Source organism: Pelodiscus sinensis, chromosome 11 (assembly GCF_052426305.1).
Source record: "Pelodiscus sinensis isolate ZL-2025 chromosome 11, ASM5242630v1, whole genome shotgun sequence".
NCBI classification, from domain to species: domain Eukaryota; kingdom Metazoa; phylum Chordata; order Testudines; family Trionychidae; genus Pelodiscus; species Pelodiscus sinensis.
Genome location: NC_143062.1, coordinates 45,567,498 through 45,589,400, shown reverse-complemented (window position 1 = coordinate 45,589,400; position 21,903 = coordinate 45,567,498). Strand labels below are relative to the sequence as shown.

General features: G+C 46.0%; 1 protein-coding gene across 1 annotated transcript in view; it reads right to left on the bottom strand.

Moving 5' to 3' along the window:
- The window catches only part of LRIG1 (leucine rich repeats and immunoglobulin like domains 1), a 171,562-nt gene extending 158,532 nt beyond the window's left edge, over nt 1-13,030 (bottom strand). Inside the window, exon 1 of the mRNA XM_006120052.3 lies at nt 12,109-13,030. Coding sequence (XP_006120114.3) covers nt 12,109-12,314 — 206 coding nt within the window. The 5' untranslated portion in view covers nt 12,315-13,030. The remainder of the gene's footprint in view (nt 1-12,108) is intronic.
- Between the last annotated feature and the right edge of the window lie 8,873 nt (nt 13,031-21,903).

The window sequence follows — 21,903 nt, the reverse complement described above, 5'->3', positions numbered from 1 at the left end:
TCTCAGAGGTGGAGTGGTGTTTGCTTTGACACCTGAATCATAATTTTCCAGCTGAATTCAAAGCATGGAATAGGCTGTCCAATGTAGACAAGATTTATGTTTTCTAATCTGAAATAATTAATCTAAAAATCCATGCTTTCATTTAAAGTGAAGCTTTTACTACAAACTGCTGATATTTAACAAAAGGTTGTTTATAACAAACGGTCTGCAGCTTTCCAAACTTAGTTTTATTACATCAACATAGTACAAAAGACTTTTGATTTTGTAGATTATGATTTGTTTAATCCCTTTACAAATAGCAACAATAAACTAACCAACCAAAAACAGAGAAACACTAAAACCTAGCTGCTAAAATGTTGGCTCCCGAATCTCAGATTTTTAGCCAGAGGCTGCAAGTAGTACAGCACTTTATAAATGCAACCAACGCATGGCACGAAAAAGGGCTTTATAAAAAACCTAAAACTCAGTGTAAAAGCTATTTGGTACATAAAGAACCTCTTTGAAACTTTTCTCTGAGCTGTCTCCGTTAACCACCAACACATACAGAGCAAAAAGCAGCTCAGGGCCCAAAAGTAATTTCACTCTAGAGTCCAATTTGATTAACACTTAAAAAAAAAAAAACCAAACAGATGGCTACAGTTCAAGGGGTACATTCGCAAATTCCCACTCAAATTGAGAATACCACCACACAGATGCAACTGGACAGATTCATCAGAACATGAGAGGAACCATAAAGATACAGGAGCACACTCCTAGACCTCTCAAAAAATCACAAACTTGTGGGCAGAGAGAAAATATGCTGAAGTTAGAGAGATTGTTTAGAGAGGGAGGGCATAACAGATCACACACACCTCTAAAGCTGGAACATTTTGGGAGGATTTACCAAACTGCAATGCAGACTTCAATTAACCCTCAACAGGATGACTTAATGGCAAATCCTAAGAGAAGAGTCCATGACAAAGGAAAATATACCTTTTGGGAGGCATTGTTCTTGCTTTCCCTGTGTTTTTGGCTTGGTCTCTTGCCAATCTGTAAAATTCAGTCCTTTCATAATGGGACTGTCAGGTAGGAATGTGTTTTCTAAAGCTTCCAGCACATGTAGTTTTGTTTCTGGTGCAGAGCACCTATTGCCTGTTCTTGCCTTCCTTTTGCACCCAAACCTCCTGCTCATCTCAGCAGGGGAGGAGGGTGCATACAGAATGCACCATCCAGTCGATAGGGAGGCATTCGGGAGTAAACGGCTGCCCTTTCACGCACTGCTAGACTGTGTAGTATGGCTGGTCAAAGCGAGAGGGCAAGGCAGGATATGACAGCAGAGTGCAATGTAGGGATGTTAACTATCGGGTATTTGTGTAAATTTGCAACTACTTGAAAAGTTAGTGCTTACACGTTTATGCACGGGGGACCAGATGCTCGCAGGGAGCTGGCTTTGGCTCCCACCTGCCCCCTTACCTGCTGCCTCTGTGAGAGACAGTGGAGAAGGAGCAGACGGCTCTGCGGAGCCACCACAAGCAGAGGGCTGGCTTAAAAGATAGCTCCCCATGTGTATCGGCTCCCACCTGCCTCCTCAGTCAGCGGGGGGGGGGGGGGGGGGAGAGAAGAGTGCATGTAGACAATAGTATTAATGGATAGGCCCAGGCTTATCCGTTAATCATGTAGTCAACTACACATGGACATCCCTAGTGCTACACCAGTGCTCCGTGAAAATGTATACTCAAGATGAGAGAAGCCACCTCTGGAGAAGCAGTGAGACTGTGAAGTCCTTAGGCTGGAGTAACAGCTGCACATTTATGGCAGAGAGAAATCTTGCTCCTTTCCAAAATCTATTTCTCCAGCCCCTAGTTACCTGAAACACTTTGTCCCTCTCCCCCCCCCCCCCACCTCCCTCCGAAGCAGTTTGCCCCTCGATACAGGAGGCTGCAGACCTCTGAAGAGGCCTCAGTGCATTTCACGGCTCTGGACCAATCTCCAAAATCTAGCCAATTCGTGAAACACTTTCTTGTTTTAGATGCAGTTGCTAGGAGAACACTGACAATTTTATCACACACACAGACACATCCCCAGCTGATCTGGAGAGGAGCCTTTCATAGACACACGTTTTGCATAACAGCTGGATTTTAAGGTAAGAGTGCACATGTGGGAGAAGGACAATGATGTACCTTAGACGCTGCGTCCAGTTTACTGCAGGAAACCAAAACCCACCACACGAGTAGGGCTGGTGCACTTGCAGTATAATCACACTTTAGAAGTGACACTCAATTAAATCCCTCCTCTTATTCCCAACCAGGTGCTAAGAGACTTCATACTCCATTCCTATCAGGTTGATCAATAAGAAGGCTGAATTTCCCTCTGGCTAGCGTTCCACGGCACAGTTAGCCCGATTTAGCTGTGCTCCATCTTGCATTGGCCTAGCCAGAGGGAGGGGGACCATGCTGCAAGACGGCACAGCGACTGCATTAGCAGCTGACCGGTTGTGCTAGCTCACATTGTAATGTATATTCTCGGACAGGTCACTTAATGCACCGTACAAGCACCAGTGTGCTGGAGTGAAGAGGTCTGGTGGCGAACCTGACTCAAGTTTCAGGCATACTCAAGTAATATCTCAAGTCAACCCTGCAGTGAAGACAAGCCCTCAGTCCTCTCCTCTACAATGACGGCTGAATGAAGACTATCTATCCCAGCTAGGGGCGTAAAGCAGCTGGAAACCAAATTAATCTGCTACCTGGGACTCCAGCATATAGAGATGGGGAGGGGGGCATGGTGCAGGGGGCATGGCTGCAAGCAACAATCCACAGCTGCCATAAATGCCTCTTATGGGATTTAAGCACATGCTGAAATGCCTTCCGGACTAGGGATGGGATTTACTCATTTCCTTGCAGTTAAACATGTGCTGAAGTGCTTTGCTGAACTGGTATCCAAGATCCCCATCCATACAATTCATTGGGACATATGTTTTTCCCTCTTGTTTCCATGACTTGTTACTTCCAGACTGGCTCCCTGTTCAGTCACTCATCTAACGCTAGCAGCAGTTTTCCAGATGAAGAACCTTAGGACAGTTTGCACAAGCAAAGAAAAACCATTCTCATTTTTTCTCCCCCCTGAGAACAACTGACTGCAGATTCACTTCTCAGATGCTCACTGGGGAGGCCTGTTTCCCTGCCCTGGGAAACGTCCCTCACCTCCCCTTTTCAAACGGCACCCATTGTAAACGGCCCTGGATATTAACACAGTCCGCTGAGCTCTGGCTCCCTTTGTATGGGCTTGAATTTCAAATGGAAGTGGCTATGGAGGGGGAAAACCCAGAGCAATTACAGGTCATGAAGTTTCTCAGGAAGAGGGAGGAAGACCCCGGGCATTTCTTACCCCGTCCTCAAGTCCTTTGACTTGTGACAGATTTTAAAAAGTATTTGTGGGACTTATCTCCAGTTAGAACAGGCTTTGTTCCTAAGCTCACGTAGGAAATAGTGCACGCGCACGCACGCACGTCCCAACCCTAGCATTATGGCTTTAAACTGCGTTGTACTCCACCTATCAGTGCAGAGGAAGCATTAAGACCATGGAGAAAGTGCCACAGAACCAACAGAGGACCAGAGGCGGGCTCATGCGAAGCAGTCCAGTCTCAGCAAAATCCGTCCAAAGCAGGCGGTGTGTTTAATGAATCCAAGTGACACCATTCGCAGTAATGCACATAAAGATGGGAAATTAAAACAAACCTGATTCTAGAACATTCCAGGCACACTATTCTCAATGCAGTCAAGCTCACGAAAGGGTTTCCACAGAAAACCCCAACATTCAGGGTCTTAGCTCTATCGCCAGATTTTAAAGGTGCGTTTCCAGTGCTGTTTCAGAAGCATCCACCTACCATGGGGGAAGAGGAGGAATGGTTTCGAAAGCCATTCAATTACTCTAGGGAGCCTGAAACAGGAAAGCAGCACTGTACAACACAAAGGCTACATCAACACTGCGGAGCTATTTCGGGATTGCGGAAGTATTCCAAAAGAGCTATTCCGCATTTTTGGAGAGCAAGTCTGTCATTTCAACATATAATGGACTCGCTATGCCAACTCCCCTGTAAACCTCGTTCCACCAGGAGTAAGGGATGTTTCGGAATAGCGCTCTATTTCGAAATAAGTGCTGTGTAGACAGCGCCCAATTTCCGAACAAGCTATTTCAAAATTAACTCGAAATAAGCTATGCAACTTAAGCTACGCAAATTGCGTAGCTTACTTTGAGCTCCAGGTGCAATACAGATGCACCCAAAGTCCGTCAACTCCTGATCTACAGAGCAGATTAGGCTATAGGCATGACGGTCAGGAAAACTGCAAAGACACAGATCTCATCGGCAGTGTTCTTAACATTGAACCCACAGAACGGCCAGTCAATAGAGAAAACACTCCCTTAAAGCTTACATTTCCTGAGGACAAGATTTCAGGAGAGAGATGCTTTATTCAAATTGGAGTGTGTATAGTCCTGCTACCTTCCTTTCATCAACTGGAGTTTGTACTTCTGGCAAGACAAGTGACCAGAGATTTTTCTGGTAAGATCTATTCGTTACAAACTCACATTGTGCATGATAACAGCTCCTTTGTTCTCTGGAAAAATTAGGACCATGGGTGGTTGGGGAAGGTAGGACTGGGGGAGAAAAGCCCCCAGCCCTCCCCCTCCACAGCCCCTTCTGCTGGGGCCCCGGCCCCCACAGGAGCCAAGACACATCCTCTCCCCCCACCACTGGGAGGGGGGGCTGGCAGGTATATAGCCGAAGCCTTCCCGGCCCCAGAGCACCAGGGAGGGCGGGCACTGGGGGCAGCAACACTCCACCCCCAGAATGCCTATAGTAGGTATTCTGGGGGCAGAGCGTGGGAGGGGCCAGGCTGGCAGTTTGGGAAGGCAAAGCCTCCCCCACCTAGGTTACCAGGTGCTCATGATTAGGACCATAACTGTGGAATTAACCAAGGGCCTGCGGTGGGGGGGGGGGGGGGGGGGGAGTGTGAATACAGTCAAGGGAGGAGCAGTTTATTTCAGGCAATTTGTTAAAGGGTGCAGCATACTCTCCACTGGCGTATACTACAGGTGCTCCCCAGCCCTCTGGTGCAAGGTGCTCCCAGAAAATAGCTCACACACATGCCTCAAAGCTGCAATTCTAGATGATTTACACAAGACCTACACAAGGGGATGGGGAACACAGAGTTCCTTATTGCCTACTCTGACCTCCCCCCCCCCCCATACAGCTGCCTAAGGGCTGGGCCCAAACGAGCCCTAGAATTCCTTAATCTTTGTTGCATTATTTCAGCAAGGACAGAAATTAGACACAGGAGGCGAGACTCGCTAGGATCTGTCTCCTCTCCTCCCCAGGCTTTCTTCACATGTCCAAAGGAGACACAATCTTACTTGAGTGCCACTGAAGTCCAGAAAGCAAATACAACACACACGCAGCACTCATCTCCTTCAACCACAACCTACAGCAAGCACTTTAATATGCATGGATCCTGAGCAACCTCTTTGATGTGCAATTCAACAAGGACTGTGTGTGCTTAAGAGCCTATTGACTTGAACAGGATCACTCCATGCTGTATGAGATGCACATGCTTGTACCTTTGACTTCAGGGAGCCACATGTTTTGAAAATCCCATCTTTAGGAACCCAACTACCTTTAAAAATCTGGCCCTAAGTGACTCAAACACTTATGTTCCTACATCCCATTGGTTTTCAATGAAATGTAGGCTCCTAAGCCCCTGTGTCACGTCTGAAAATGAGACACCTGGGCACCTCTGAAAAAAAATTAAACTTTTGTTACTCTCGTCCTTGCATACGATATTTAAACAGTTATAAACAAGACAAAAAAGATCCAAAACAGAGTTCCCTTAAACCTAGACTCACCAGGACACGACTCTGTGCTGTAGCTCAAAATTGGAGCATTTTAAAAATATGAACTTGAATTTACAATATGCATTTACGTCATTTGGATTTTAAAACTCCTGAAGTTCATGAAAATCTTCAACTGGCCTAAACTAACAGTGCTACGGATTGCAACCGAACTGACACCCCTTAAAGCTTTGCTCCTGGCTACGCACGTAACATTCATCCACCTCTGGCTACTCAAGGCGTAAGTGGACAATCATGTGGATAACTGTTGACAGATGTTTGGCTGCATGTGTGTATTCCCTTGGTATGCTACCCCAGCTCCATGCAGACAGTTGGCACAGCAGACCTCAAGTGAACTGAGCAAGGACCACAAAATCCATTACGGGACAAAGGCACCCAGTCAGGTTTATTGGCAACAAAGCACAGCACTAAAAGCCTACAGACTCTACCTGACTAACAATGGAGTTAATGGCAGGATTTTCCGTTCCTCTCTAGGCCAGACAAAGATACTCCCTCTGAAATACATCTTTATACCCCAATACAAAGAAGTTAGTACTGTCCTTCAGACATAGCTAATGACTGTTCTCTGACGTGGCTAGTTATCACCTATCATCTTGTATGTGTTGGTTAGATCTAGGGATGTCAATGGGTAACGGGTTAACTGGTCACCTCCTAAGCATCACCCTTACTGGGTGATACTTACAGTAACCAGTTAACCCACGCCCAGGAGCAGCCCTCAGTATCCTGCTTAATCGGTTAAACTTAACATTACCCATTCACATCCCTAATACCATGTCTGTAATGCAGGCACTCTTCCTACTACAAACGGCAATGCTGAATTTCATTCTTAACACTGAGCCACAGCCATAGTGTTCCACTGACACATTCAAGACAGGAGAGAGGAAGAGGTGGATTGTTGGATTCTACATGCACCTGTATTCTAGATCACAGACATACTGATGTAGCTGTAATGGCTCAAGCTACCAAGTCCGCTGGGTTATGATGTTCTGATCTATAAACTACCCCTGGGGGATTCTGAACCCCTGGACATGCACAGAATTCATATCCTCTATCAGAGGCAGCATCACAGAGTAGCAGGGAGCCCCCCAGGAATGGAGTCAGAGCGCACTGGCTGCCTGCCCTGCCCCCTGGGATTATATAACAGAGCAGGCTACTCTGGCTCAGCTGAGCCACCAGCTAGCCGTAACCAGTAAGCCTCACATGGAAAGGGTGATACTCATCGGTTAACCATTCACATCCCTAGTTCTTATGGCCATTTTCATTTATGTTCATCATAAATGTGCCAATATTTCCATTTAAGTAAGGAAGATTTGCATGTATACTCAGGACTTCTTTAAACCCATTCCGGCAGCAAGATTTACACACACTTTAAGAGGCATTTTCAGAGTCTTACTGTAACTAAAAAACAGGACCCAACTAAGGATGGTAAAATGCAGATAAGCAACTAATCGAGTAGCCGATGGAATTTCCATTGACTACTGATAAGTGGGGAGGGGCCTCACTCTGCCCGCTGTGGCTCTGCAGTTCAAATGTAGCAAGAGCCAAGCTAGTTCCCCCGGATGGTGCGAGCCTGGACTAAGAGCTGCCTGGCTCTTATGACATTTAAAAGGCTGAGGTGCAGCAGGAGACCAGGCACAAGCCAGCAATCAGCTGATTCCTGGTTCATGCTTGGCCCCGTGCTGTGCCTCTACCTTCCTTGCCTCTCCCCCCCCCCCCCCCCCGCCCTGCATTCCCTCCCTTCCCAAGATGGTGCTGGGGAGAACTGGCTATTCCCTACACTAGCTCCTGCTCCCCCCACTCTGATAGAAGCAGCAAGGAGCGGGCGTAGTCAAGTACCGACTCTACTACTCAATAAGACCACTTGACTAGTGGCTTACATCCCTAGACCTTCATAAAGAGGAAAAACTATTTTTTTCATAAATAAGTAAAAGATAATTGGCTCTTTACCACTCTTAAAAATAAGAAAAAAAATAAGAAAAAACAGGAGAGCACTTTGTTTTAATGACCATAAAGCTTTGCTGAATCTCCAAAATCATTCTGATGTCCTCAGAGCTTTGCACCTGGCGTTCCTGAGCATGAAGCTTTTTGTTCCCAAGCTCAGCCCTGAAGTTTGTGCCACAGATAATATTCTAATGTAAATCAGACTTATTTCCCGTCTTTTGATGTCTAACCAGCTCGAGAGGCTTCAAAGCAAAAACACCGGCATGCAGAGATATCAAATCGATCACTCAGTGCACTGAGATTTTTTTCACCTCCTTCCAGAGATGCTGAACTTTTCTAAGCTGCGGCTGGTTCATTGCAAGGTTTGCATGGTGGCTCAGTGATGTGGTTTATTAAACAGACTGCCTGGGTTATGCAGAACGGTTTCAACTTCCTCTGGGCTCAATTGCTGTTCCTAGTTAGAAGCTCAACACACAACTTGTGATACGAGAGGACCACGTTCTCTCTCATGCACAAAACTTCACTGCCCAGTTTTTAAACAGTCATCTGTACCGTATTACATTGACTTTAAGTGACCACCGTTTATTGCTCTTCTTCAATTCAGTTATTGCTTTTGAACAAAAATTCTTAATACTATAGCAGCTAATGGCAACATAAACAACAGCACAATCAAATGATGCCAATGCATTTTTCCTCAACATTGACAGTCCTATTGAGCAAATACACAACTTAAAAAAGTTGGTTTCAGAACTATGACAAGTGGACCCTGCCAGGCTATTTGTTTAAACTGTTATAAATGTATCTGCAATGCAGTAGCAATGAACTCCAAGCACTAATTGGTGCCTGTGGCTAAACAAAGAGTAAACTTTTGGAAGGATAGCTCCAAAGGCAGCTAAATGGATTTAAGAACCAGGCGTCACTGAAAGCCCGTAAGATTCATGCTCCCAAAACTTTTATATGCTTTTAAAAATCCTCCTCTGTATAGAAATGAGGTAGTACCTTTGTATATGACAATTACTGTTCCCAGCATTCCATGCTATTTTAAAGAAGAAATCAAATATAGATTAAATACTGGCTGATAATTAACTCGTACTTTAGGACTGAGCTTTCTTTATTATTTGCTTGTACTATGCTAGAAGCACCCATCATATAAATTCTAAAAGAAAAGAAATAGGTGGCTTGGTTTTTTGTTACAAAGTCAAATACATACATACATACATACATACATATTCTTTTAAGCCTAGTCTACACTGCCTCCCACCCTGCTGTTGATCTAAAGGCCGGCAGAAGCTGCTCTCCCATCAACTCCAGCTACTTTTCTCGTCCTGGTGGAGTAGCAGAGTCGATGGCAGAGCACTCGGAGGTCGACTTATTGCATCTAAGCAGGTGAGATAAATCGACCACCAGTAAGTAGATCAATTGATGCAGCATCAATCCACCTTATAATGGAGACAAGCCCTTCATTAGAAACAACAAAAAACTTTGACAGCAAAGCATGTGCTGCATCTAAGTTTCTCAGCCTCTTCACATTTTACAGGACAGTGAACAAAAATGATGCGTTATTCACTACAAAAGTCATTGCTAAATTCCAACTGTAAATTCAAAATTAACCGAAGACTTAGTTGAACTGACCAATCAGATTTTGTGTAAATGGTGAAAAGATTACTCAACAAATATGAAGCAGTGGATTAATATGTGCGATTATGTGTGATTACTTCATCAATAAAATTTAAACAGAACTCGAGCCACATAAAAATCTTCTCCATACAAATGACACTCCTAGGCTAAAACAATGAGTAAATTCAATTAAGATGAGTTAATACAATTGTTGGGCAAGTCACTGTCTTGTTTAAAAAGAAACATGAGCATAATTTCAGAATCCCCAGGAGATTAGAAACTCAGAACTCTTCACTGTACAACTGCACACTGAGTAACAGGTGTAACTGAGGAGTTATTTTGCTTTTGAAAATAAAGGGCCAAAGTCTGCACTCAGTAAGACCAGGGTAATTCAGAGTAGCTTCAAATAATCTCATATAAAACAGGTAGCATGACAATAGCTCACAAATGCATAATGAGAAACCCAAAAATGAAAAATAGTTCTACTTCAGTACAAACTGAATGGCCTCCACAAAATATCAGCAATCATTTTCTTTCCTGGTAGATATCCAAGACAGCTGTCACCATAAGTATTATATATATACAATGTATACAACTGTTCAGATACCTAGAAGTCCCAATGGCAAAAGTATCAATGTTCTCTCTCTAGTTACATAGCCTTAACAGTGATCTGGCCTTTTTGAAGTAAAGATGTATTTAGGTTCTTCTGCATTCTGGTTAAGCGTTACACTATAAAAACTTCAGCTGAACTTTTCTAAGCTGAATACCTGAATGTAGGCACCTAGACCATATTTGCACATGCCAATAAGTAGTCTGATTTGCAGAAATGATGAAAAGAGCTTGTGGGTGTCCAACACTTTTGAAAATCAGGCCATTTATTGAGGTGCCTGAATATGGATCAGGTACCTAAGTTTAGCACCCAAGTTAGAAAATTTGGCCTTCATCTGCACCAGATCATAGTGTTTACAAAAATCCCTCTCACCCTTTTTCATCCAGGATTAAAACTATAGCTACATGAAGAGGGAGCAATTCAGATAATAAGTAAAACCCTTCTCAGCCTAAGTACACCTCAAATAGAGAACTTACACAGCAATTTTTTCTTTCTCTGTCCTCTCTTCAATTTTCATTTTGAATGAGGGAGAAACATGAGATCAGTCAAGTAACTTAACACTGTGAGGGAAAAAGCGCAAGAGGCAATTTCAAATGTATATGGTGGGAAGGCCTGTGCCATTAAACTAGAAGAAAAAAATATATAAAAAAAAAAAAAACGAGCATACCACTAACAGCTTAAAAAAAAAAAATCAGTGAGCTCAAAACCATATGGCCTAGTCAGATTACCGCTCTCCCCTTCATGCAGTGCAAAGTCTCTCAACTAAACTATCCCTTCCCAAACTTATTCTCCTTTGCCTTTATAGTGTTGTGTCATTTTTACAACAGTTACTTCTGTTATCCTTAACACCTTCACAGTCCGATGTGTAGGAAATGCCGCTGACCACTCTGTGGGAACTCAGGAGAGTTCTTAAATCAACACAAAGATAGACTGTGTGCTCCCTTTTTCCAAAACCAGTCCCGTGACAATACAGAAAAAAAAAAGCAATAAGCACATGGACTAAAAGGAATATATTGTTAACTAAGTAAGTTTTCTTCTGGGCCTTAAGTGGTTATACAACCATCAACTGAAATGTCTCAGATTCCCAAATACTACAAAGTATTGGACCAACTTCTATTGGTGAGAGAGACAAGCTTCTGGGGGTGGGAGAAGTCATGGATCTCTAACAGAAGTTGGTCCAATAAAACACATTACCTACACATCGTGTGTCTCTCTAAATCCTGGGATGGCTACAGCTACCATGCTGCACCCAACTACAATGACTAGATAAGAAAAAAGGGGCTTCGGTCAAGGGCTGACAACAATTTCTACGATTATTATTATTCGTCACTGGCATGAAGTGTCAGCGTAGCACTAAGACACTGACCCTGCCATTAGGCATGCGCTGACCCTCACGCCTCAACTTCAAGGGAGCCACCAAATGGGTAACTGCTTAGAGATTCGGGGCCTGAAGAGGTGGGGGAGCTAGGACCGAACTGGGAAGTGTAAAGGGCTTGATCCTGTGATGACTGACTGCCTAAGGAGGTCCCCAAACCCTCGACTGCTAGTGAGCTCTCAAAGAGGTACTCAGCATCTTGGCAGGATCGGGCCCGATCCTGCTCCCGCTCAAGTCTGAGGCCAAACCCCCCCTTGACTGCGAGGGTGCAGAAGGTTTGAAGGGAAAAGCAGCACCCATGAATTCATCACCTGCAGACAGGGCAAAAGAGCAGGAAACAGGGGGAAGGGAGGGAGACAAGTCAGACTCTGCAGAGAGAGAGAAAGTTATCAGAGGGGGAGCGGTGTTAGTCTGTAACTTAAAAAAAACACAAGGAGTGGTCCTGTGGCACCTTGGAGATTAACATGCATAAGATAGAGCAGCATAGGTGTTGGCGGGCACAACCCACGTGGGCTTAGCCCACGCAAGCCCATGCGGCTATATCTGTGTCCTGGCTAGTCTCTAGGGTGCTACAGGACCCCATGGACAATTATGACGCCCCCTCCCCTTGGCCACACAAGAAAAGCACCAGGAAAGCTTGGGAGGGGGACCCGCCCCCCACCAGGGAGCGCCCCAGACTTACACGTAGACGGGCCAGGTGGGGAGGTCCCGGGGCACCTCCGTCAGCCCCAGCTGGCTGCAGTCCAGCAGCTGCCCGGTGCAAGTGCAGCGGGAGGCGCAGCGCAGCTCGGCCCCGGCCGCGGGGCCCAGCAGGGCCAGCAGCAGGACAGTCACACAAGGCGAGGGCAGCCGCGGGGGCCCCATCCTTCCCGCGCCCGGCCGCGCCATCTTGTCTCCGGCCCCGGGGGCCCCGGCACGGCAGAAAGCAACGCGGCGGTCAGGCCAGTCCCGGGGGGGCAGGCGGAGCGCGTCCCGCGAACCGGACTCCCGCGGCGCCGGCCCGCTGCTCTAGGCGCCCCGCGCCACCAGTTGCACCATCGCAGACGCTGCACAAGTCCTGCCGGGGTCCGGCGTGATCCGCACTCGCTGGGGCCGGGGGCCCACCCGCTGCGACGGCTGCTGGGGAAGGGAGGCGGCCGGGCACGGGGGCACCCCCCGCCTGGAGTCACTGCAACCCACGGGGCGCCCCCGGGACGGCTCCCGTCAGCGCCCTCCTCGCCCCGGAGCGCTGGCTTCGCCCCACGAGCGTCCGGTGCGGAGCTCCAGGCACCTCCGCCGGCAAAAGAATCGTCGGGCCACGGCACCAGCCCCGCGGGTCGGCCAGAGCCCAGCGCCCTGCTGCGGCCGAGCCTCGTCCCCCTCTCGCCGCCGGGCTCAGTCCCGCTGCCGCTCAGCCGCCGCCGGGGGCTGCATCGCCGCCTGCCCTGCCCGTGCGGGGGCGACCCGCGCGCTCCTCCTCCGCTGCCCGAGCGCCTCCTCCGCCGAGCGCCTGCAGCTTTCCCCGCGTGCGCTCCCGGGACCCGCGCTGCCTCGCCGCGAGCCTCCCCTGGGCCGCCGCGATCGCTTTCCAGCGCCGCGAGCGCCTCTCAAACCCACGTTGGAGGCATTGCAACATGCCCCCCCTCTCCGCCGCTCCCATTGGCCGCCCGGCGTTCTAGAGCGCGCCCGCGCGCCGCTGGATTGGACAGCCGGCCCCCCGGTTTGGATACACAGCGTTCCATTGATGTTGGCAGCCCGTCAATCAGAGGTGAGAGGTCCCGCCTCCCTTTCCCACCCAAGGTGTGAAAGCTGGACTGGAGACTCCCACCACTACCACCGCCTCTTAAAGGGGCAGCTGAGATAAAGGGAGAGCCAGATTTTCTTTCTTTCTTTCTTGACACATTCTCACTACTCAAGAAACATGAAAGCGAACCAGTCTCCCAACTTACTGTGGTTTTGCAAAGCCCAACCTCAAACCAACTAGGTTTCTCAAAAACATGGTTGTGACTATTTTCTTCCACTATTTGATCTGAGGAAGTGGGTCTGGCCCACGAAAGCTCATCACCTAATAAACCATCTTGTTAGTCTTTAAAGTGCTACATAGTCCTGTTTTTTGTTTCAGCTACACCAGACTAACACGGCTACATTTCTATCACGGCATCCTTAGTTCCTCTCCTGTATAATATAATGAATATAAAGTCTTAGAATGAATTAAACATACTATATATTTTGCATATATATAAGCTATTTTAGCATAGGTATAAAAAATACCTGGCAAATATGGGTAAGTTTTTTATTCCCCATTCTACGGAGAAGAGCAAAGAACTATCTGTTTCCTAAACCAATGTTCACTGAACTTTAAAGACAAGCTCATCTAATAAAGTGAGTTTACCTACAAAAACTCATGATACTATCCCCACTATAAGTCTCCCCAGTATACATCTGTTCCCCACTAAAGTCGTTGATGCTTTTAGGAGCTCATGCGTTACTTAAAAGTCCTCCTATACCTCACTCTTAAGTTGCACACAAAAAATTTCAAAAAACCCACCAATTTGTGCAAATGGAACTTAACTGCAGGGGAAAAAATCCCCACTTTAAGTTGTTTCACTATAAGTTTTTCTGAATGTATCTTGGACTTACAGCGAGGGCGGACATATGTATATGTTAGTCTCGTAGGGTATGTCTACGCAGAAACATTATTTCGAAATAACTTAGTCTGCATCTACACAGCAGGCTGCTATTTCGAAATAATGTTGAAATACTGTCAAGCTGGACGACTTCTTACACCGACTCCTGTAACCCTCATTGTACGAGGAGTAAGGGAAGTCGGAGGAAGAGTGCTCTGTTTTGAAATAAGTGCTGTGTAGACGCTCCCAGTTTTGAAATAAGCTATTTTGAGTTAAGCCCTGCTGTCTAGACGAACCCTAAAGTGCCACAGGACTTCTAGTTTTTAAAGTTCCAGACTAACACGGCTACCCCTCAGAGACTTTTTGAAGACAATACTTGGAGATGCTTTAGCATGTGTATTTTTGCTATACCTAGTATATGCATATAGGTAATAGTAAAATCAATAATAAGAAGTGCTCGGAATTCCTTGTCAGGCACTGAACTATTTTACAAAGGGCTGTAAAAACAGACTGAAAAGATGGCCCAGTCCTGAGAGTGTATGCTCTGGGTATAAGGCAAGAGAAGCCAGCTGGATACAGACAGAAAGGGAGCCCATGCCTAATGCGTAACATGTGCCAAAGAGCCTGCATTCCAAATTCAGTCAAATCAGGACCCATTAGACAGTGGTTACACAAATGTTACAAAAGTGCTGATAAATGCAGCAATACACTTCTACACATGCATTTAGGGCCTGATCCAAAGCTCATTGAAGTCAGCAGAAAAACAACAAATAGTCTTGCCTTAGTAGGCTTTGGATCAGGCTCATACACTGGGATCAGTTGGAAGGCAGCTCTCTGCCTTCTCAACACAGCAGGTGAGGCAGGTACACTAGAACGACTTACATTGGCCCAGATCCTGCAACTAGAGCTGTGTGAAGAGATGGATTTATCTTTAGGGAGAGGAGCAGCTAATATGGGTCTGACCCTGCTTCCATTGACTTCCATGCCTCAGTCCTGCAACCAAATCTGTATGGCAGGGGTGGGGAACCTAAGGACCAGGGGCCAGATGTATGTGCCCCTCTCTCCCTCCCCCCCCCCCCCAGCTTGCTTGGATGTGGCCCCTGAGGCTCAGGGCTCCCCCTCTGCATTTGGGAGCATGCACTGGTACTCCAGCCCCATCCTGGGGGGCTGGAGCACACAAAATCACTTAGCCTGGACCCACCTAGGCTCTGCTGTGCAAGAAAAATGCAGGGAATGTCTTTCTGCTTCTCAGTCAGGGGCCACGTAGTGAGGGTTTGGGGTTTTGTTGGTTTATGTTTTCTGGTTTGGGGGTGTTTTTTCTTCTCACTTGCATGCAGCCTCTGATTGATTTTTCTGTGGGTCAGCATCCTTCCTGTCCCAAAAAAGGTTCCCCACCCCTGCTGTGGTTGAAGCCCCTTGAACATGCTCTGATTCAATGACAGCATTGCAGGCACTCCATCAATTTAATTGGATTGGGCACTATTCCGAAATAAAGTTTAAATGGCCTGTTTATCTTCTAAGAGACACCTGTTATGTTTTTTACATAAAGTAGGGGCACATTTCTTTATCCAGATTTGTTCCTAAAGGTTGCCACGGCCACATAAAAATGCTGCCACTTGAAATGTTGCTGTTTCAGCGTCAACGTTTTTTGATGAAACAGCAGGTCTGCGGGAAAAGAATTTGTGCGTGGTGGCAAATCTGCTAACAGCCCCGTTCAACAAAATAGCCGAACTCTCCAGCTTTGGTCACAGGCACTGACACTACAGATTTTGTGGTTTGCTTGCCATGAAGTGCAAAGCACATGAGTCAAAATCTGAAAATCTCACTCTACCGTGTCAGTAGAAAGGGGAGCCGGTGTTTTGGCACTGCCCCCAGTCTAGTGAGGAACATGAAGTCATGTCTACTCTCTATACCCATTTATGGAAGTTTGCCCAAACTGACAACATCTTGCTGATTGGTCTGAGAGTACTTGGAGAGAATAACCATGTCAACACTCAAGGGAGGATTATATGAGGCTAAATGACAACACACTAACAGCTGATAGACTCAAAGGAAAACATACACTTTTCTCACTTAGACATGTCTGTGCTTTGCTAACATAGGCTTGATGGCTTATAGGTGCAATGTCAAGCTACTCCATTCTGTGTCAAGACATTGGTTACCCGTCAAGCAATCTCTGTTATTTTACCTATGGCTCACACACAGTCATCGCTGCTACCTGTCCAAAAACAACAGCAAATTCTCTGGTTTTGTCCTTGTGAAAAGGTGCTACATTGTATACCTGCTCAGTTGGAATGAGGAACCTTTGGCTGTGAACCATGGGCGATTGTTTTCTTTGTGGGCAGGATTCCATCATCTTTATCTGCCCTAGTTGTACAGCCTACACATGCAATTTCTCCATGTAGCCCATGGAACTGAAACAATGGGGCATTGTGCAGTTGTCACATTTCTGCTCTATAGGTTAGAAGATTCAGGTAGAGCACTTTAAACCGTCATTCCTAGGAATGTGATAGAAATGTAGCCGTGTTAGTCTGGTGTAGCTGAAACAAAATACAGGACTATGTAGCACTTTAAAGACTAACAAGATGGTTTATTCCTAGGAATGAACCAGCATGGGCTTTTGTGAACTTTTTTTTTTTAATTTGTACTCAGATAAATTCACCATTTTGCACAACACTCGGGTCCTCTGAAGAAGTGGGATGGGCTCACGAAAGCTCAGGATACCATCTACATGTTTTGTTAGTCTATAAAGTGTTAACAGACTATTTGTTGTTTTTTAAGTTTTTCCTGGTGCAGACTAACGCGGCTACCCCCTGAAGCTTTTGTTCATTTGTTAGTAGAGTTGCTGCATATTCGGACACGAGGGGTCTGATTTTCACAGGTGCTCAGCACGGGCATCTCTCACGGATTTTAGCTGGAGCTGTGAGTTCTTGACACTTCTGAAAATCACGCCCTCTGGAAACATTCACGCTGATTTGAGTGGTGCGAGAAGAGGAACTTGGTACACTATAATAAATAAATACATAAATAATAAACCCCTTGTGGTTATTTTTCTTAACTTTCAAAATGAATTTTCCACTTTTCAGGTTTACTTTTCACACGTGACAGGGGCAAACATGAACACACCTTCCTTCAGCACCAGTGTTCATGAGTCAGAGTGATGGGAAAACGGACACAACATTTCTTATAAAATGTAGTCCTTGTGACAGCTGATAACAGATCTTACAGACTCCCAGTTTCCTTGGCATTTAATGCTGCACCATTAAAGTCAATGGCACTTCAATGGGTGCAGGATCATTCCTCTTGTTTTACCCACATTCACGTATGAAGGAGGAACACTTGGACCCACTGGAATTTTTATGACCTCAAGGGAAGGGTCAAGGCACCTGTATCCACTTTGTTGCCGTGTATATACGGGGCAGTGCCAGTAAAGGGGATTGTTGCTGTTCCATGGAGGAAAATCTGTTCTCTGCTCTTGAAAGGCTGCTGCTGCAGTAACAGCCTGAAGCACTGGGTACTTTATGGATGTTTTTATGCCAACTCTTAAAGTATCAAGGACTTGGCCTGACAGAGGTTGTATTTTCCCTTTCAGGTGCCACGAAGTATCTCTTGCTTTGGGAAAAGAATTGTAGGGCCGGGATCTGCCCCAGCTCTACTTGTGGGACTAGGAATTATCACAGCTGTAACTTCTTTTGCGTAATGGAGAATTGCCATGGTCCCTGTGTATTGAAGGCAGACTCGGTCATGTCCTCCTATCTACCACTTGTATCGGAAATATTAAACATAATGACAAACCTGGACCCCTTTCCCTAGATCTCAATCAATATGGCTAGCCTTAGACAATCTTAGAAAGGGGGAGATCACCTATTTGGGCTTTATGGAGAAAGTAGCTACAGCAGGATGGAACTGATGTCACAAACTGTCTATTTTTATTCGTATCGCAGTAGCTCCAGAATCTCAAGTGAGATCAGAGCCCTTGGTGCAAAACAGACATCTAGTAAAAGATGTTCCCTCTCAAATGTCTTAGAGACAAAAGGCAGGGGAAAGGAAGCATTATAATCTATTCTTTAAAGGAGAAGAACCAAGGCACTGACATTAAAGGCTGGATTTTTCCCCCAGATGTTTTGAGCACTGCAACATCCATTAATTTTTTAACACAAGACCTCAATATACTTACCTACAGATCTAGAGACATGAACACAGATCTGGTGAGTCCTCCCACAATGCCTGAGCCTCTAGGCCACACTTCTTCCACAAAGTAGGACTGTAGTGATGCCAGTCAATGCTATCCATTGCTGGCATGTGGGCACATGTCTGAGGTAGTTCTCTGGTGTTTGGAAGATGAGGCCAGCAGCGAGTCATTTTTCTTCTTCTCCTGCCTTTTTGTTTCCCTATTTTCTTGTTTCTTAATTCTGCCTGTTGCATTTCTCCACGTGTCCAAGTGCATTTTATCTGACAGCCCACTCAGGGCACTGAGAAATGGACCGAAATCTGCATTTCAGATACCAGCCGAAACCCTTGCTCTCCTGGGAGTGATGTCCTTTGTTTTACCATACTCCTGTTACACCACTAATAAATGTTTCTCTCCGTTGTTGCGCTGTATCAAATCAACAACAATAGATAGAGCTTGGAAGGGGTCCCCAAGCAGATGTTTGAATACACTTCCAAAGTATTACAATGGTATATTCTTGTAAGTGGCAGCAGTTTCTTCTACTCCAAACTCCAGCTCGCTGTAACCATAAGGTGTCTGTCTTGCTCATTTTTGGCAGGGGGCATATGCACGTGAATATACAATTAATAGCCCTAAACTCCAATGCAGATCTATGGAAGAGTTTATCCTCAGAGTCTGGTGGGGAGGTAGAATGCAGGAGGAAATGTTTGCCTTCCTGCTGGCTGCATGTTCTCTATGTAGTAACCACACTTGTGTCCAGTACAGGACATTTCCCACATCTTCTGCGAATGGCGAAATTAATGAATACTGGGAGCTGTGACCCCTTGTCCCCACAGCGAACTCCCCACAGTTCCCAAACTCACCACGAGGGCTGGCAGTGGAGAGGAACTCACCATGGCTCCTGGCAGCTGTGGTGAGTTCTCCGTGGCTCCCAGCCTCTCACCCCCCACCCAGGCCACAGGAGATCCACAAATATGTGGAGCCATTACTAGCAATTCCATGAATCACAAGGCTCTCCCGTATTCTGTAATTCTAGGGTATTTCTGACCACCCCTCTGGACTCTATGCAGCTTCACAGGCTTAAATTTATGTACACCTGAAAAGAGAAAGATACAGACCCTCGTGCTAATGTACTGGAGCATACTCTTAGAGTGCAATACAACACGCACACACACAACATTTTTACACATATAACATTTTGCAAAGACTATGTCGAGCATTGCAGAATATCAGCTGATCCTTCTTGACAGGTTTATCGCCCCGTTGTGATACAGGGAAAGGCCATTAAAACTGAGTAATGAATACTCGTGTGCACTGCTGTTAGTGGTACACACAGCTAACACAGACCCTCCCTCAAACAGCTGTTGAGCTTGTGTGGTGTGTCCCTCCCAGCCCTACAGCAACTGAGTTGTAGAGCCAAAAAAAAAAATAAAAATCCTGTTTTCATGATCATGTTTGAATAAATATAAATCGTTCCAGTCCTGTACATGCCTATGGGGCGCTGCATGGGATCCAAAGGCAGCATGAGAGGGGCTGTATTTGTCAACTGAGGGGCAGCCTCTGCCCCCTTTGGGATAAGTTACTGAGAACACTTTCAGTGGGAGAACTAATGGCTAGAGTTCTTTGGTCCCCCTGCCATCCTCCTTAGAGGACACCCAGAGGAGGTGAAATGGAGGTGAGATGGGTCCCTTGATTAAAATACTGGCAGAGGAACTGTTTGGTGGTGTATCGCTCCTAGCTTCATTCTAAAAGCCATCCCAGGAGAGAAGGAAAGGGGCTGGCGGTGGGATCCATTGGGTAGCTGTTCCTCCCTCCCTTCAAAGAAACAATGGTTTTGAGGAGGTGAAAGTGACATGGAGACTAGCAATCTCTTGCAAACCAGGCTGCTCCCTGGGAGTGGAAGATGGTTCCCAAGTCTCCTGCACTCAGCTATGTTTTGTAGCCCATGGAACTGGACCACAAGCAAGTCCTACCCTGTGCACAGGACCATAGTCTGAAGTAACTCTTGCCATTACCCAGGTGGGGTAGGTAGGTTGGATGACCTTGAAAATGGGATTATTAGGATGCTGGGGTAAGGAGGTGTTATTGAGTCCTTCTCTTAACACAAGAACAGGGGGGTCACCAACAATTTTCCCTCTAATCTTTTCCATCCATGTGCAGATTTTTTCATCCATGTGCGGAATAAAATTTTAGGTGCACCAATGCATGTGCGACTGTGCACCACAAATAGATACACACAGCCTAGCTGTGGGCATTCTGCTAAGCAGCTGGGCAGCATTTGAATATCTCCCGAGCCATCACTCAAGCACTCAGCTGACAGGGAACACTTCACTTGGCCTTCAAAACATCCTCTGGCAAGGAGTTCCACAGGTTGACTGTGCATTGTGTGAAGAAATACTTCCTTTTGAGTGTTGTAAATCTGCTGCCTATTAATTTCATTTGGGCTTCGTCTACACTGCTGGTTTTGCTGGCAGTGAGTATGCAAATGAGGCACAAATTAGCATATCCCCGTATCTCATTTGCATAATTTATGCATGCCGTTTTTGCTCAAAGGGTTTTTGTGGAAAAAAAGTAGTGAGACTTTTTTTTGGGTGCAAAAACCCTGTTTTCTGCAAGATCCTTATGCCTCTCCAGGAGAGGCAAAAATGGTGTGCATAAACTATGCAAATGAGGTATGGCGATATGCTAATCCGCACCTCATTGGCTTACTAACTGCTGGCAAAACTGGCAGTGTAGATGAAGCCCAAATGAAATTAATAGGCAGCAGACTTACAACATTCAAAAGGAAATATTTCTTCACACAATACACAGTCAACCTGTGGAACTCCTGGCCAGAGGATGTTTTGAAGGCCAAGACTGTAATAGAGTTTTAAAAAGAACTAGATAAATTCATGGAGAATATGTCCATTAATGGCTATTAGCCAGGATGGGCAAGAATAATGCAGGAAGCTGGGAATGAGTGTTAGGGAGACAGATCACTTGATGATTACTTGTTCTGTTCATTCTCTCTAAGGCTCCTAACATTGGCCATTGTTGGATGCTACTGGGCTAGATGGAGAACTGGTCTTACCCATTGCGGCCATTCTGATGTAGGATGCTCATTGATACACTAATTGAACAAGGCTTTGACTGCTAACATCCTTAAAACTTGCCTGTGTGGAGATCTGAGCCTTGTTTTAGAGATGGGGAAACTGAGTCACTGAGCGGTGACGTGACTTGCCCTGTGTGTGTCACAGTCAGGGGAAGATCTCAAGAGTACTTGGCTTCTAATTGTGTTTTCAATCCTGTGCCTCTCCCTAGATCAAGCTGACTCTAGGAGCTTCAGACACACCACTCACTGCTACAGAGCGAGGGCTTTTTGTTTTCAGGCTTTGATGCCAAGCTGACCTTTCATTGCAGACACTGCATATATTGTGCAGACTAGCCCCTAAATCTCTCTGGGAGGAATCAATAGGCATTATTTCTAGACAGGGGCTTTTGTTTAGATAAAACCTTGTTGGCTAGGCTTTTGTTATGCAAACCAAAGCAGGGGTAGGTCCGGTTTCATGCAAAAAGGAGTGCTGGAGAAAAAGGGGGAGGGAGCCAGATTTGGGTTTTAGTCCTTTCTAATCATTTGCACGTACTTTTCTTTGAGATAAACACAAGCAGTGCATAGCACAGGGAGGGATTTTGCCAGAGAAGCTGGAGAAGGGAAAGTAGA